Below are 14860 nucleotides of genomic sequence, written 5' to 3'. Positions count from 1 at the left end.
ATTAAAACATCTTTTTTTTTTTAAATAAAAGAATAATGTTGGGAAAAAACGTTAGTTTGCAAATCAGGACACAAACTAAAACTGATTTTATTTGTTTAATCGATTGAGTGGTAAAACTGCTGTGACAGCCATTAGAGCTGAATAGTTTCGTAAATGTTTGGTGGAAAACGACAAAAACATAAAGACTGTATGGCTGTGGTATGTCAAAAATTATGTTTTATTTTTTCACACAAAAAAAACTGTCTCAAAATCAGAATTGTTAAAAAAAAGGTGAATAAAATAAACCTCATTTTCAATAAAACAATAAAAAAATGTGTTTATTTTATTGTTTTAGTATTTAAAAGGAAAACATTTATACACCGTACAGAAGTTGATCTCTCAGTTCTTTCAAGTTTTGAGAAACAAATATTACCTAAGTATTTACAAAAGCATATTTAAGGTCATTTAAAAACCATAACTACAGGAGAATCTGAGTTAAACAACAGTAATTTGCATTTATGGTTAAAGCTGGATCGTATAAAGAAAAAAACAATAAAGGGGGAAGTTCCTCTTTGGGTCATTCTTGGCCTCCCGTAAGTTTAACGAAGAGGTCTTCGTCTAGCGTTTCATTCTGGTCTTTGGATCGCGTGGAGAGGAAAATGTAGCCGCCGATGAACTCGTGGACCACCTTGCAGTCACAGCTCAGGCAGCAGAAGGCGATGCTCACGCTCTGGTCGAATTCTATCATCACCTGGAAAAAGGAAAGGCGCCACATCTTATAGGAACCCCCCGTCCTAAAGGGGCGCGGTTCATCTTGAGGAATCTTCCTCACCTGTCTCACTTCCCAGTTGACGTTCCACTGCTTCATGTTGGCAAACCTCCAGGTGGTGACGGGCAGGCCGGTGGACATGTCGATGCGGATCAGCCGGTTGTAAGAAATTCCCAGGATTTCGTCTTTCTTGCTCCCTTTGAATCTGAAATCAAACATTCCCATCCTAAAACTGAGCAGTGACATCATCATCTTCATCGATGAGAAGTTTCTAGGTATCCACACTGGTGGAAAACAGAGAGTACACGATGTTTTTCCTCGTTATAATTGAATAAATCTGCCGGTGGAACTAATAACATTTGTCTTGGTGAGGTTTCTTAGAATATTTTTTCAACTTCTGCTCCATAAAACAAAATTAAATCAAGAAATTCATTATAAATACGTATATATTTAGGTGTAGATATCACATTCAAACAAATCACTGGCAACAAAAATCCCAAAAATGTTTGAAAACAGAATATTAGAAAAGAGCAAGCAGGGAGATTAATCAGGACAAATATTATTATTAACATATTATTATAATTATGTTATTGTATATTTTTTCTTCTACTGTTTCCAGTTGTTCAGAGTGTAAAGGAAGATTAATGCTATTGTACTTAATGTGTTTGTCTAACTGGCATAAACTATAAACAATAATGCTTGCACTTGAACATTTTATTATCCCAAAAGAAGTTATACATCTTTAAAGTAGGTGTATTTGTCCCCCTTTTCTTAAAATACTGTATATCTTATTTTAGGAGCTACAACAATCCAACTATCCCTGACTATAATCATCCTAAAGTGATTCTGATTTATTTAAATCAAAGTAAACTTTATTCGTGGAGCAATTTTTCCACTGATGTAACTGAAGAGTTTCACTCAAAAACATTTTCCAATTTTAAAAAATTAAAAGCAAGACAACAACAACAAAAAAAAGAAAAATGATCAAACACATGCAATGCCCGCCCACAACCACATGCACAACATAAAAATGCATCAAATGATTCAGAAAACGATGTGAAATAGAAATCTGGCTTGATACTTAACACACTAATAAATAAATCTTAATAGACAGATATAAATCACAAAAATAGATAAATAAGATAATTTCAAATGAGTAAAATCTCAAAGTAACATAAAATAATTTAAAAATCAAATAAGTTCCTTAATTTAAGCTAAAAGTTAGATTAAAAAAACTCTTAAGGCGTCCTTTAAAATGATCAGTCTCTGCAGCCCTGAGGCATGCTGGGAGATTTTTCCCACAGGTGAGGTCCACAAAAACTGAAGGAAGCCTTGTTGTAAGTTTTAGTTCTAACTTTTAGAAGAACTAAAAAGCCAGAAGACCTCAGGGTTTGCGAGGGTTCAAATGTAAAATCATTCAAATATTTATAAAGCAATAAAAGAATCTTTAAATCCATCCTGAACTGCACCATTATAGTCTAATTCATTATAGTGTATTCGTCTTACAAATGATCTAAAATGTGTTGAATCAAACTTTCCATTTTCCCTAAAACCAAATAAATAATACGGTATTACATATAATAGGATATCTAAATGAGGAAGGAGATACTTGGAAGTATTTGGGGAGTTTTTTGCTGTGTACCTGACGATGTAGTACTTGATGCCAAACTCCGGAAGGGACTGCCAGGCTTTGATGAAGCGCATCTTGGCGTCCATTAGAGACAGGTGTGCTATGTTCTGGTGGGCTTCCAGGATGCGCGTCGTCAGCTTCATTAAAAAAAAAACGACACATTTGATCAAAACAAGGTCAACGGCACATGCTGGAGGACATGGAAGCTTCCTGTTAGGTTTAAACCAGTGGTGGGCCGTCAGGGCATTCAAGCCCTTCTCTGAAGGCCTAAAAAATAATATCTGATTCACATCTTAATCATTTTTTGTTCATGCATACTCATTAAATCATTCTAAATGGTCTGTCCATTCCCTTGAGTTGTGTTAAATATGGTTACGCTGCTTTTAACCAATCACATTTCAGCAGTCCTCTGTTGCCAGGCAGAGTCAGAGCTAAAGAGGTCGTCTCAATGAGTTCTGAAGGTCCTATAATGCAAAATCTAATGTCGTTCATTCATTTCCTTCATCCAATCAGATTCTGAGTTGGTGTCAGCAGGGCCTTCTAGCAGGCTTAGAGTCACAGTATTCAGAGCTTCTGATTGGACAGGAGTTTCAGGAAGTCACGTGCAGCCTCGTCCAGTTTGACACAGAGAACTTTTTGATAATAACAGACTGACTGTATGTATCCATGGAGGATTTAGCAGGAAAATCTCCCACTGATCTCCTCGACTTCCTTCATCAGTAAAATCTGAGTGAATCATGAAGCAGCCGTACAGATTTGTGTGTTTGGACTGACCGTCCCTGTGTCCACCGCGTCTGTCCAGCGGACATTTTCTGCTCTAAAGCGGATTCAAACCTACGCAGAAACACAACTGGACAGACTGGGCTCTCAGCACTGATGATGGAATCGAAAAGGACTTCTGGATGGAACTGAAGACCATAATCTAAATTTTTTGATAAATAACACAATACATAATATTCCATATTTATGTGGTTATTTTCTATGTTTTGTGCTGGCTGTAGTAGCAAAACGAGGTTTGTTTACCGTTTTGTTCTTCCGTTTATTTAGAGGCATTTATTGTGGCTCCAGGAATTTCAATCTGCAATGCAAAGCTGGTTTCTGCATCGTAAAACGGTTCACGAGGGATTCAGACGCAGCACTACTGAAAGCACTGCTGTGTCATGCACCGTGGTTACAACTAACCTGTTTAGTCTTCTGCTTCTTGGCGTAACGCGGGGAGACAAAACTCTCTGCGTTCATTTCCATGGCGTCAACGTCAGGAGTTGCATGACCGGGAGGCGGCGCTAGGCTCTTCATTTGCAGGAAGGAATGGATGTTCTTCACTTCGGATTTGTAGGAGCTGTAAGCCATGGTCTTGCCTTTGGAGGCAAGAATGCATGCAGCTTTCCACTTGGCGTACTGCATTTCCTGCACGGGATGGAAAAAACAAAAGAAGACGGGGTGCCATCTGAAACGCCATTCTCACTCAGCCAGAGAGGAATTTATCCGGGGGGGGTCTCCAAAGCCAGTGGGTGAGGAGGTGGGTGTCCTACATTGTCACAGCGAATGTAGACCTCATTCATTCCATCTGCCACCGGGATCAGAAGTTTAATGCCGAACTTCTTGTCGGTGACGTTGACGTCTGGGACCACCTCACAGCCTGTCGGCGCAAAATGCAATGAGAGCGGTTCTGCTGACTAAAACCTAACCAAACTCAAAGTTACATTTATTTATAGATAGAATTGAGTCACTACAGCAGAAAACAACCCATTTTCCATGGTTTGTGTTGATTGTTCGGCATGACTGACCTCTGAGGTGGAACTGCTCTATGGGTTCACCACTGGAGGCCTCCTTGTTCTTGTAGTAGGAGATATTGGTGTCCTTGAACACAAACCAGTACTCTTTGTATGGACGCAGTGTTAGCCATTTGGGCCTGAAAACAGTGCAAACTGTGCAACTCAGTGGCTCGATCCCTCTTTGTTCCATTTTGCATTTATGCCCCACAAACTTTAGTTTTTTTTGGTGAACCCAATGAATAAAAAGGCAAAGTACGTTTTGTTTAAACACCCACTCCGATGAAAAGGCAGCATTTGTGTGATTTTTCTAATGATAGAGGACATATATCAAGAAGATTCAGCTCAAAAATCGCATTTCTGAGTATTAGAGGTGAATTTTTAATTAACTCTGCAGAAACTATATCCTAGAAAACGACAGTTTAAAAAAAAAGATGGCTATAAACGGCATAATCAATATTAAAAGTCCACTGGGAACGCTTTGAAAAATGGATTAAAAGATGATCGGAGTGGGAATTTAAAGAGACCAAGAAGGTCTCCAGACCAGGAAAAGAGAGAGCTGCTTCCACAAAACGATAGATGCCGTAAAGGTGAGGCTACCTAAAGAGCCGGAGGGTATCCGCCAGCTGGGGAATGTCTGTAATGTCTTCCTGGAGGCAAGAAAAACAACCAAATCAACAACCAGTATGTTAGAAGCTGCTGTGAGAAGAAACCCTCATGGAGGCTCGGAGATGCTCTCAAAGGTTTGCTCACCAGGAATTTGTCGGTGTGCGATCCCTCCAGCGTCACCTCCAGGTTGGACAGAGCCGCCTCGACTTCATCCACTTCCGGTTCGTTGGCGTTGTCCCTCGGCTCACTGGACATGGTCAGTTTACAGATGTGGTACTGGAAAAGAGGAAATTGTACGTCACCTTCAAATAAACTTCCATTACATTATTTTATTTTAACGACACATTTGCTCCAAACATGAATGAGACTCGCTTTCAGATCGGCTTCTTTGCGATCCGTCCCAGTTTTTAAAAGCGTTGGAGGATGGAAACACCTGATTTCAGAGGAAATGATGTCGCTTTTCTTCTATTTGTGCTTTTTCACAGATTTTTGTTCACTCTTTACTCTTCTGCTGCTCTGGAACGTCACCTTTTACTTGGTCGTTTTGAAAATTAATTTATCGTTCTATTCATTTAATTGTTGACTTAATGAAATGTTTAAGGAACCTGGTTGTTTCAGGAAAGTTCCGTTGCTTGTGTCGCTGCCCAGAAAGATAGAAGTGTCCTCAAGCTTCCAAATAAGACCTCTAATGTAGGACGTAAACTTTTCCATCTAAACCTTTTTGTAATCAAAGGTTTGTTTAAGCAGTTTATTTACTTGGAACTGTGGAGTCTTACAGCCTTTTCTTCACCGAGTGTTTTAATGATGTGTTTTTCTGTCTGTTCCTGCTTTCCGGCGTCTCCAGTCAAGTCCCGACACGTCCTTCCTTTCATGGATTTAGACTCCAGCTCGCTCTCCCCCAAACCAAGGAAAACGCAGAGAAGACCATTTAACTTTTGGTGCCAGAAGTTCCTACGGCGTCTTTGGGAGGTATTTTGCCAATAACTTGATGTTTCTTTCATCAATGATCATTTCATTAAATATCATTCAAGGCGGTTTCTATTTATTTAAACAACTAAATGTACTTTTTTTTGGCAGAAATGTGGTGATTTCATGTTCTGTTGACTGTTGATTTCAATTCTTTTCAGTTAGAGATTGTCTGTGTTGTTCAAATTCCCTTCTTACATTTGATTCAGTTTTTTTGTGAAATTGGAATTTTGCATTTTTTTCATAAAAAAAAAAGAAAAAGAAAAAAGTTAATTCATTTTTTTTAAATCAAAGATATAATTTAAACATTTTTTGGGGACTATTTGCATAAAGGCAAATTTATTGATCAATGTAAAACAGTGTTGGTATTTATTTTAAAAATATACACAACTATGGACATAAACCCAAAAACAACAATAACTAAATGAGCTAATAAATGTAAATGTAAGTATAAATACATACCATCCTACGTTTGATTATGGGATGTAACACCCTTTGGTTTGTTAAGTGGTTTATAAGTTTTGTTTTCTAATTCTTGGTTTTGTTTGAACCACTAAACTTAAAATGAAAAGTAAAGAAAAAAACCTGATATTTTATAAAGTAATCCAAAAAATAGATACAGGAAATGTAGGTATAATAATGCAAAATAAAAAAGATTTAGTCTGTAAAAATTGCAGACTTTAAGTATATATTTATATTGTAAAGCCACACTGTAGCAGAAAAGTAAAATTATGATCTTCAAATGTTTTTACTAATCAAAAAGATTCCTAACCTGACAAGAGAATAATGAATGTTTTGGGTTGGACATTGTGGTGATGGAGGTTCTCTGTGTGATGTCACAGTTTCACCTGTAGTGAGGCAAACATCAGCATCTCCTCCTCCGTGCAGTCGATCTCCTCCAGCAGGATGGCCCACCGGGCCTGTTCGTACAGCTGGGTGATTCTGACGGCGTCGTACTGAAACACAAACACGGCTTTCAGCCCAGCGCTTAAACCTGGGAGATGATTGAGACGGAAGCAGCTCGTTACTTTGGGGTTAAGATCGAAGAAGACGTTGTACTTGAAGCGAAGCAGCAGCCGGTCGCTGCTTTGAACGTCTTGCTCCATGAGGGAACGGGACGAGTCCAGCCACCTGTCGACCCCGGCGACATTAAAAACACAGAGCTCGAAGGAGGATTGAGAAAAAACCTGAAGGTTTGACGCCCCACCCGGCGTTGTTGGTGGCTTTGTCCACAAGCGACAGCGGCTCGAACATCTTGGCCAGCTCAGCGGGCGGCAGGTTGGGCTGACACTTGGCCAGGGGGTTTTCCCCAAACCAGAGGCTGGTGGCGGACATGGGCATCCCGTTCTCGTCGTACGTCGCCGTCATGGTTTTACTGTACATCGGGCCTGGAGGGTCACAAAGTGAACCTTTCCTCAAGCCTGAACTTAAACACGATTTAAAGAAGAAAAAAACAAACACGTGCAGAAAAACTCCAGTTTTCCAAGCTAAACCGAATAATTTAAAAAGAAAAGAAAATCCAGATAAAAAAACTGAGTGTAAGTATCTTCTTCTTTTTAAAGAAACATTTTAAGAAAGGTCTTTATAAAGTTTTGTTTTTGATCTAAAATTTTTTGCAAGGAAAATTCAGAAATTGCTTTACATTCTCTTCATCATTCATGATAATTTAGCCGTACCTGTTCCTCCTGGTCCCCCGTTCGCCGAATCCCAAATGTCAAAGATGTCGTCCTGAGGAGAGTTTTTGTCTTTCTTCTTCTTTTTCTTGCTTGGATCATCTGGAGGCTTGAGCAAGGAGAGTTCTTCCGGTCTTCTGATGTCTGGAAATGACAGGAAGGGAGGTCAATCTTCCCGCTCCTCCTTTGAGGCGACTTGCTCAGAGTCAGACTCACTGAGCTGCCTGCAGATGTCGCTGACCGTCTTGAAGACCATGCTGGAGAAGCAGACGTTGATTTTGATGGTTTTCATGTTGGGCAGCTGCAGGAGAAGGGGTTTGTGCTGGGGGGTGTAGCGCAGGTCGGCATCAGCCTGTAGAGCCAAAAAAATACAAATAAAACGTTCATAAGAAGATCTTGAAATGCAAAAATCTGTACAGCTGATGGGTAAATGTAAATAAAGCTGCAAAATATCCCCAAGTTTGTGTCGAGTTTCTAGTTTTTTTTAAGCAATAAACTTATTTTAAGATATATTTCCAATTACCAGAGTAATAGACCTACATAGGAATGTCTATAGAATATTTTGAGATTACATTTTGTCAGAAATTTACTACTTATTTGAAAGAAATTTTAATCAAACATATACGGTGTATATTTTTTTTCCTTCTTTTTAGAAGTACAGATTTTCCAGTTGTGTTTTCATTTCTTGATCTTAAACAGTTTTAATTTTTTAATAGTAAAATTATAAAGTCTGCAATAAATACAGCAGTTTAGGCTCAGAAGAATCGGGTTAAGCCTATCTAGAGAATAAGGTGATGATAGAAAAGGTCTTCAACAGAATACCAGGACAGAAGAAAAGAACAGCCCATAACTTGTGTTTAATGTGCAAATATTGCTGCTGACGTTAACACAGATGCCAAAAGTAGAATCTTATTTTAAGACCTCAAAGAAAAAAGAAGTCTTAATATCTCAAACAGCGAAGCGTTACTTGAGTTTTTTCTGGGTTCATAAAAGTTTGCTTTGCAGGTACGTCACCTGAATTCCATATTTGTCCAAAGTCCAATGAGTCTTGAGCAGCCAGCATTTCCTCTGTTCCCACCACAAGGCGTGGTCGGACCAGTCCTGAGGAGCCTCTGCGGGAACACAGTAAACCCCTAAAAACTCCCAGCAACACTCATCTCATCATAATTATCAGTGTTGTGAATGACGTTAATGCCTAAACGCATACATTATATTGTAAAAAGGCTTCTCAGGCTGAAAATGATCGCCTGTTTTAAAAGTTAACAGTCAATAAATGCAAATAACTTTTAGCTGTTGCCCTTTGACATATAACAAGCCATTTGATTGGTCCATGGTTGCTATGGTGGGCAGGGAAAAGCCTTATAGTAAGACTGCAACAGAAAACTTTGGGTGTCCCGACATACCTGATCGTCATTGATAAGTAGATTAAAAAAAAACAAGTGGTTAATGATGTCAATGTAATAAATAGTCATTTTTGATAAAGCTTTATTTTATTTTGTGGGTGGACCACTATACCTTAATATGTTCAAATAAGCATTTCAGCCTAAATGAACCAAGTTTTATGAAATATTGGGATTGATCAGCTTATCAAAAAGTATTAAAAACCCATATAAGCAAACTATAGCTTACTACATTTAACAAAGCTCACCAAAAACAGTTTGACTCAGCAGTGAGGAGAACAACACTCTTCTGGGGTCTTTGATTTGAGAGAAATAAAAAATGTTGCAGTTTTATCTCAACTTATTTCAACAGAATTCAAACCGGAAAAAGCTGGAAGGACTTTATTTCCTTCCTTTTATATAATTCAGACAAAAACATTAGCAAATAATGCACCAAGTTTTCATATTTAAGACCACACCTTCCAGAAAATCTGACACAGATCCTCAAAATATGACCTAAAAATGAAGTATAACAGCATCATGGCTGCCTGGCATTCAACCCCCGAGCATTTCTGAAATATATTTGTGCCATTTAAAGCTGACAAGTCATAGCAGACTAATCTTTTTCCTTTAAAATCTTGTTTTTATACATTTGAGGTGATTGACCGAGTTTGAAGTCGTCGCTTTACACTTTTCCAAGTTTTTCTCTGAATCAGACGTTTTTTTCTCTTATGAGGAGCTAGGATGGAGAAATAAGGAAATCATTATTAAAATGAGTCCAAATCCTTTTGCTGCAAATTCTTGACAGTAATCCCCCCCTCCCCCAATTTCCATGTAGTTTTTGGTAAAAAGTGTTACTTAAAAATTCAATAAAAGTCTACGGTATGTATTAATTTGTAGACAAAAATGTAGATTTATGGTCTAAAATAAATGCTAGATTTAGATTTTAAGAGGATTTATAAGGACGGACCAACTTTTACTAAGATTATATTTTTTATTTTGGTCTAAAATGAGTGATTTCCACTTACATAAAAACAAAAAATACAAGCTATATGCTTAGAAAGAGTAAAAAATACTTATTATTGGGCTGTAAAACATTCCATGTGACATAATTCTAACATTTTATTTTAAACTTTCCAGATTTTAATCCTATTTTCTTGTTATGCAAAAATAGATCATTTTTACTACTTTCCAGTGATTTTCTTCTTTAAATTTTTGTTTTTCTTCAGGCAAAATTCCAAAATAGGAATATAACAAGAAATATTCACTTTCTATTATGTTATATACACAAACCTAAAATCTTTTTTACATAATCTTGAAGCATTTCTTATTTTTAACTTAAAGGAATTGGTTTTTTAGATGTCTGGACTCAAAGAGCTGGATTTTCTTTTATTTTGAAAGGCTGAATGCGAAAGCGTGAAGAAAAGTTCCCCTGAATCACATCGTTATTGCATCATCATGTGTAACAGGGCGTAAAATGTGTCAGCTGATGACACATTCCTGTCCAAACAGCTCCAGGACCAGCTCGCCGTGGTTACGGGGCGATTTCCTTTCAGCTTAAACTTTGTCCCTCGGGCTCCACACGCCAAAGCATTGTGAGGAAACAAAGTCAACAAAGGCGTGGCCTGAATGAGCAGGTGGAGGCCAGGTTTTTTTTTTTACCTTAAGGATAGTAAATCTCAACTTTCCATGCATCACATAAAAAACATTTTGAAAGTTTATTTTTTCTTGATGGAAAACTCACTGATTTTCTCCACCAGCTTCAGCATGAGGCCTCCGACATGCAAGTCTCCAGCCACCCGGAGTTTGAACTTCATGGACTCCACGCCCTCCTTCTCGTCCACTTGCACGCCCAGCTCCCACGAGGTTTCTCCATACTGTGCAGGTGTGATCATGGTCTGAGAGAGGCAGAGAGCACGGATCAGACCATCTGCTCTCACAATGCACAACAAATAAAAGCTCTTTTTGCTGGACAGGTTAGGAAACAGCCTGTGATTCAACACGTGTCACAGTCTGCAGGTGAAATCTTTCTCAACGCGCAGATTGACCGGGGAGCGGCTGCTTCCTGGAGTGGAACAGCTTTGCGTCTCGGTGCTGCAGTGTCTCTGCAGTCCACTGCAGAAGGCATGAAATGAGAAAAAAAGGGGCTGCAGATGCTCCTGATGCTGTGGTGCAGTGTTTATACACGCTGGGGGGGGGGGGTTAACACTGCCAACCATTTAAAACGTTCTTTTTAGATATTAAGACATTCTATCAGGTTTGAAGTTGGTATAAAAGAAAAAAAAAGAACATTTTTTCCTCTCATTAAGATCTGGAAAAAAGGAAATTGTTCTTAAAATGAGTCAAAAATCATTTTGCTCCAAAATCTTGACATAAAAAAAAGAAGAAGCTTGATTTAGGTACAAAAACCAAAAAGCATTTCAAAGTCATAAGAGGCAATGCAATTTTTGGTTCCATTTTAAGGAATTTATATTAAATCTGACCCTGCAAAAACGAAATATTAAGAAAATAAAACAAACACTTGTTAAAAAAAGTCTGGTTTTCCATAGCAAAGTAATCTTAGTTTCAGCAACTTATTTTTTTTTTTAAACCTAATGTATAAAAATTCTTAATAAGATTAGTTTTCTTACCCCATTGGTGGATTTATTTGATAATTTATTTTTCACATTGTAAATTTGCACGCTAAGAATAAGTGCTAGTTTTAGATTTGATGACATTTTTATTCAGATTTAAAGATTTCTTTCCCCCATTTTGTTCTACAATAAGTCGTTTTCATTTATTAAACTAGTTTTTTCTCACTTAAATAAAAATAAACTACAACTAAGTTCATAAAAACTCAAAAAAATTGCTTATAACTAACGGATAGAAATACTTGTTAGGAATTGTTTCTTTTTTAGTTTATTTTCGCTTTTGAATGCTTCTCATCTCTAGATTTAACATTTTATTATAATCAACATAATTGTATGACTTTGTAGTGTTTTCCTTCTTAAAAATTGTGTTATTTGAGGAGATGAAAGGCAGGTAAGATAAGCAGGAAAAAGGAGGAGGAGGAGGAACAGGGTTAGGAGCTGAGGAATGTGTGACGAGCAGGGACATGAATCTGGAGCTGGGGGGCACAGAAATCTCCACACACTGGCTCCAATGTCCATGAGCTCACCTAAATCTCAGGTAACTGTCTGTCACACCTGAGATTTAGAGAAGACCAGAGTGAGAATGGATCCGCTAGAATCACCAGATCCTGCAGGAATCTCTGGATATTTCCACCAACTTCCAGGCGTGTTTTTGAGCAGCTTCAGACTACAGGTTTTATAAAGGTGCATACCTGCTCAGGTGAGGTCTGATGACCTCACAGATAAATACAACAAAGTGTTGTTTCCAAACAATCATACTTTGATTTAAAAAAAAAAAGTTCCCCTAAAACACACAGAATGAGCCGAAAACGTCACACAACAACCAAAAGGAGGTTTTTCAGTTTTCAGAATAAACCTCTTTCCTCACTTCCTAATCTGGTCTGATCCAGATCTGCGACACCTGGGCGATCCAAACCACGTGACGTGGGCTTCGGACATTCTTTTTTAAACCAATAACGTGAAAAACGGCGGATTTCCCCGCTGAGGACATTAAACCCCTCTTACCTGAGCTCCCAGGTGTGTGCAGGTCAGTTTCCAGAGAGTGTGTAATGAAGATGAAAGGGAGCCGTTTCTCCTGTGGCGTAGCCACGCCCAGCCCACTCAGACAGGTAAGCGCGAGACGGTTGGAAGGTGGACTAATTAAAGCCGCTTTGGCTGCGCTGCTGTTTGTTTGTTTATCCTGCTTCAGGTTTCAAATCATTTCGTGACAAAAATTTTGGACTTTTAGTGAGTCAAACACATTTATGGTGGCTGTTCGTGTCTGTTGAGTCTCCAGACCTTAGTTTTGTTTTTCCGCTAAATTTAAAAGGTATGTTATTGTGAAAATACAAACTAAAACTACCTGTCCCGATTTTAATCTATGGATTATTTCTCGAGGCAAACGTACATTTTTTTTAATTAAAAAAAAAAATCATGAAAATGCTGTAAAGTAAAAATGTTGGTGCCTAAGAAACAATCGGATTTCTTGTGTGGAGTCTGCCCCCTGGTGGTTCCCAGTAGTACTGCCTTTCTTGTTGCCTTTTGGCTTGAACACGCAACAATCCTTGCATCAGTACACACAATTCTCCTCCTTTATGTTTTATTGCAAATATGATTTAGAAATCTGTTTTTATTATTTAGTTTTGATTGCTTAAATGGAGAATCCTCCTCGTAAACCTCTCCAAAGCACAGATGAACAGATCTGAGTCCAAATGTGACGTCGCTTTTAAAATGTGTTACCTGTCCCAGGTGGTCATCTAACTGCAGCTCCTTCAGATCTCTGCTGCTCGGGTTCTGACAAAAAGTAGAACCACATAAGTCCGGTTCCGAGGTCTGTCCTCTGGCTGCCTGTCTGCCAGAGGAGAGACTTTAAAGTTCTGTTTGAATAGTTTAACACAAAAATACACGATTCTGAACCAATATGTACCAGCCAGCCCTCCCCGGTCATCTGTATGGTCTTTTGTCAGTTCCAAACATGGAGAAGCAGCGTTCAGCCTCTATGCTCCACAGATCTGGACTTCCAGAAAGCCTTAGATCAGCTAAAACAGTTCATTTCAAACCATGGTCTCAGCTGCTTTTTGTTAGTTTTTATTCAAAAGTTCACATCCCGTCACTCTAAGCTGACTTTTAGTTTATTTTAACTTGACTTAAGTCTTTATTTTAATGACTACTTTTTGTGGCTTTAAAAAAAAGTTTTTTTTTTTAAATATTTCCAAGTTTTTCTGTGTGATTAAAACAAAAAAAACTTTTTCTTTATTCTTGTTTTTGTAGTCTTTATGGAGCTTTTGATGTTGAGGTTTTTCAATAATAAAATCTCTATATACTTAAATACTCTTTGTTTTTTTGGATGTTATTTAGTTTATGTATTTTTTTTTATAAAAAAGCAGTTTTTGATGAGAAAGGCAGTCGAATCACAAATATAACCCATTGCATTCCTCAACATTTGACTGTTTTGATGTTGAAACATCTCAAATTTAGACGTGGATCAAATGTTTTCCCCTTTTCATCCACCTGGTGGCGCCATGGAGCTGTTGTAGCACTGAGAGAAAAATAAGTTTGTGTTAAACTGAAGATCCTTAAATAAAATCAGTATTTTTTTTAAATCACACATCTAACCTTATAGGTGTTGTTGTTGAAGATTTAACATAAATTATGCAGACGCAGTAACTTAAATCACAAGTCGTACGTTATTTGCTACGAAGACAAATCCTTTTTTTTTTTTTTTGGACTGTTCCATTCAGGAATGTCTTGGACTTATATATGGTCCCACATTGCAGGAAAGGCCTACAGGAGTCCACAATGTGCTGCTTTTTACCCTTCAGAACTTTTCAAGATTTAACTTTTCTGTCCTGACCCCTCCAAGGCTCAAACCTGCCCCATCAGAGCCTCGCTTGCTTACCTGTCACTGAAATAGATGCGTATAATAATCACAAATGACGTTGTTGCTCTGGAAAATGGACCCTTTTTTTCCATTCTTTTTTTTCATGCCAGCTTTGATTGGAGTCGGCCATCTCTTAAACCGGTACTAATTCAAGGAGGCCTAAGCTGAGACGGTCCAGTTCAAGGACACTCCTGACCATTTGGGCCACGCCCTGCAGAACAGCAGCAGCAAACATGTGAGTATGCTGAAGCTATCTGTTCCATCGGGGCGTTCGGCGCTGGCAAACAGGGCGGTCCTGAGAGCTGCTGGAAGAGAGGAAATGTAGATCCAATTAGAAAAACAAACAACAAAAACCCAGAACCTCATAAACTGTGACGCTGCTACAATAGCGCACGGAAAATAACCAACATTTGGGCCTGTCTGACCCGCACAGGAAGTCCTCGTGACTCCCGGATTCCAAAAGCTTCTTGGTACAAACAGTTTCTTTTTGCCTTTAAGAAAAACGTCAGAATTTTGGTGTCGGAGACGATAAATGAACAGCCCAGGCGGACTGTTCTGAGCCCGCTTGGAAACGGCTGGAAAAAAAAACAAAC

General features: G+C 38.4%; 1 protein-coding gene across 2 annotated transcripts; it reads right to left on the bottom strand.

Moving 5' to 3' along the window:
• Window positions 1-289: 289 nt before the first annotated feature.
• On the bottom strand, window positions 290-12520 carry fermt1 (fermitin family member 1). 2 transcript variants are annotated; one of them, XM_011491428.3, is made up of 16 exons: window positions 12413-12520; window positions 10522-10675; window positions 8413-8510; window positions 7615-7750; window positions 7402-7542; window positions 6933-7113; window positions 6754-6856; window positions 6574-6681; window positions 4904-5035; window positions 4751-4800; window positions 4166-4290; window positions 3911-4017; window positions 3561-3785; window positions 2391-2515; window positions 812-953; window positions 290-730 (listed from the first exon to the last, which is right to left on the bottom strand). In XM_011491428.3, the coding sequence occupies exons 2-16, from the start codon at window positions 10670-10672 to the stop codon at window positions 557-559; spliced, it is 1998 nt and encodes a 665-aa protein (XP_011489730.1). In that variant the 5' UTR covers window positions 10673-10675; window positions 12413-12520; the 3' UTR covers window positions 290-556. The 2 variants fall into 2 exon arrangements, with proteins under 2 accessions (XP_011489730.1, XP_020570345.1); XM_020714686.2 differs by lacking the exon at window positions 12413-12520 and adding an exon at window positions 12100-12318 and having other exon boundaries at window positions 557-730.
• Between the last annotated feature and the right edge of the window lie 2340 nt (window positions 12521-14860).

The sequence above is a fragment of the Oryzias latipes genome, chromosome 24 (assembly GCF_002234675.1).
Source record: "Oryzias latipes chromosome 24, ASM223467v1".
Taxonomy (NCBI): Eukaryota; Metazoa; Chordata; class Actinopteri; order Beloniformes; family Adrianichthyidae; genus Oryzias; species Oryzias latipes.
Note: the sequence above shows the minus strand (reverse complement) of the source record. Positions and strands in the feature narration are given on the sequence as shown.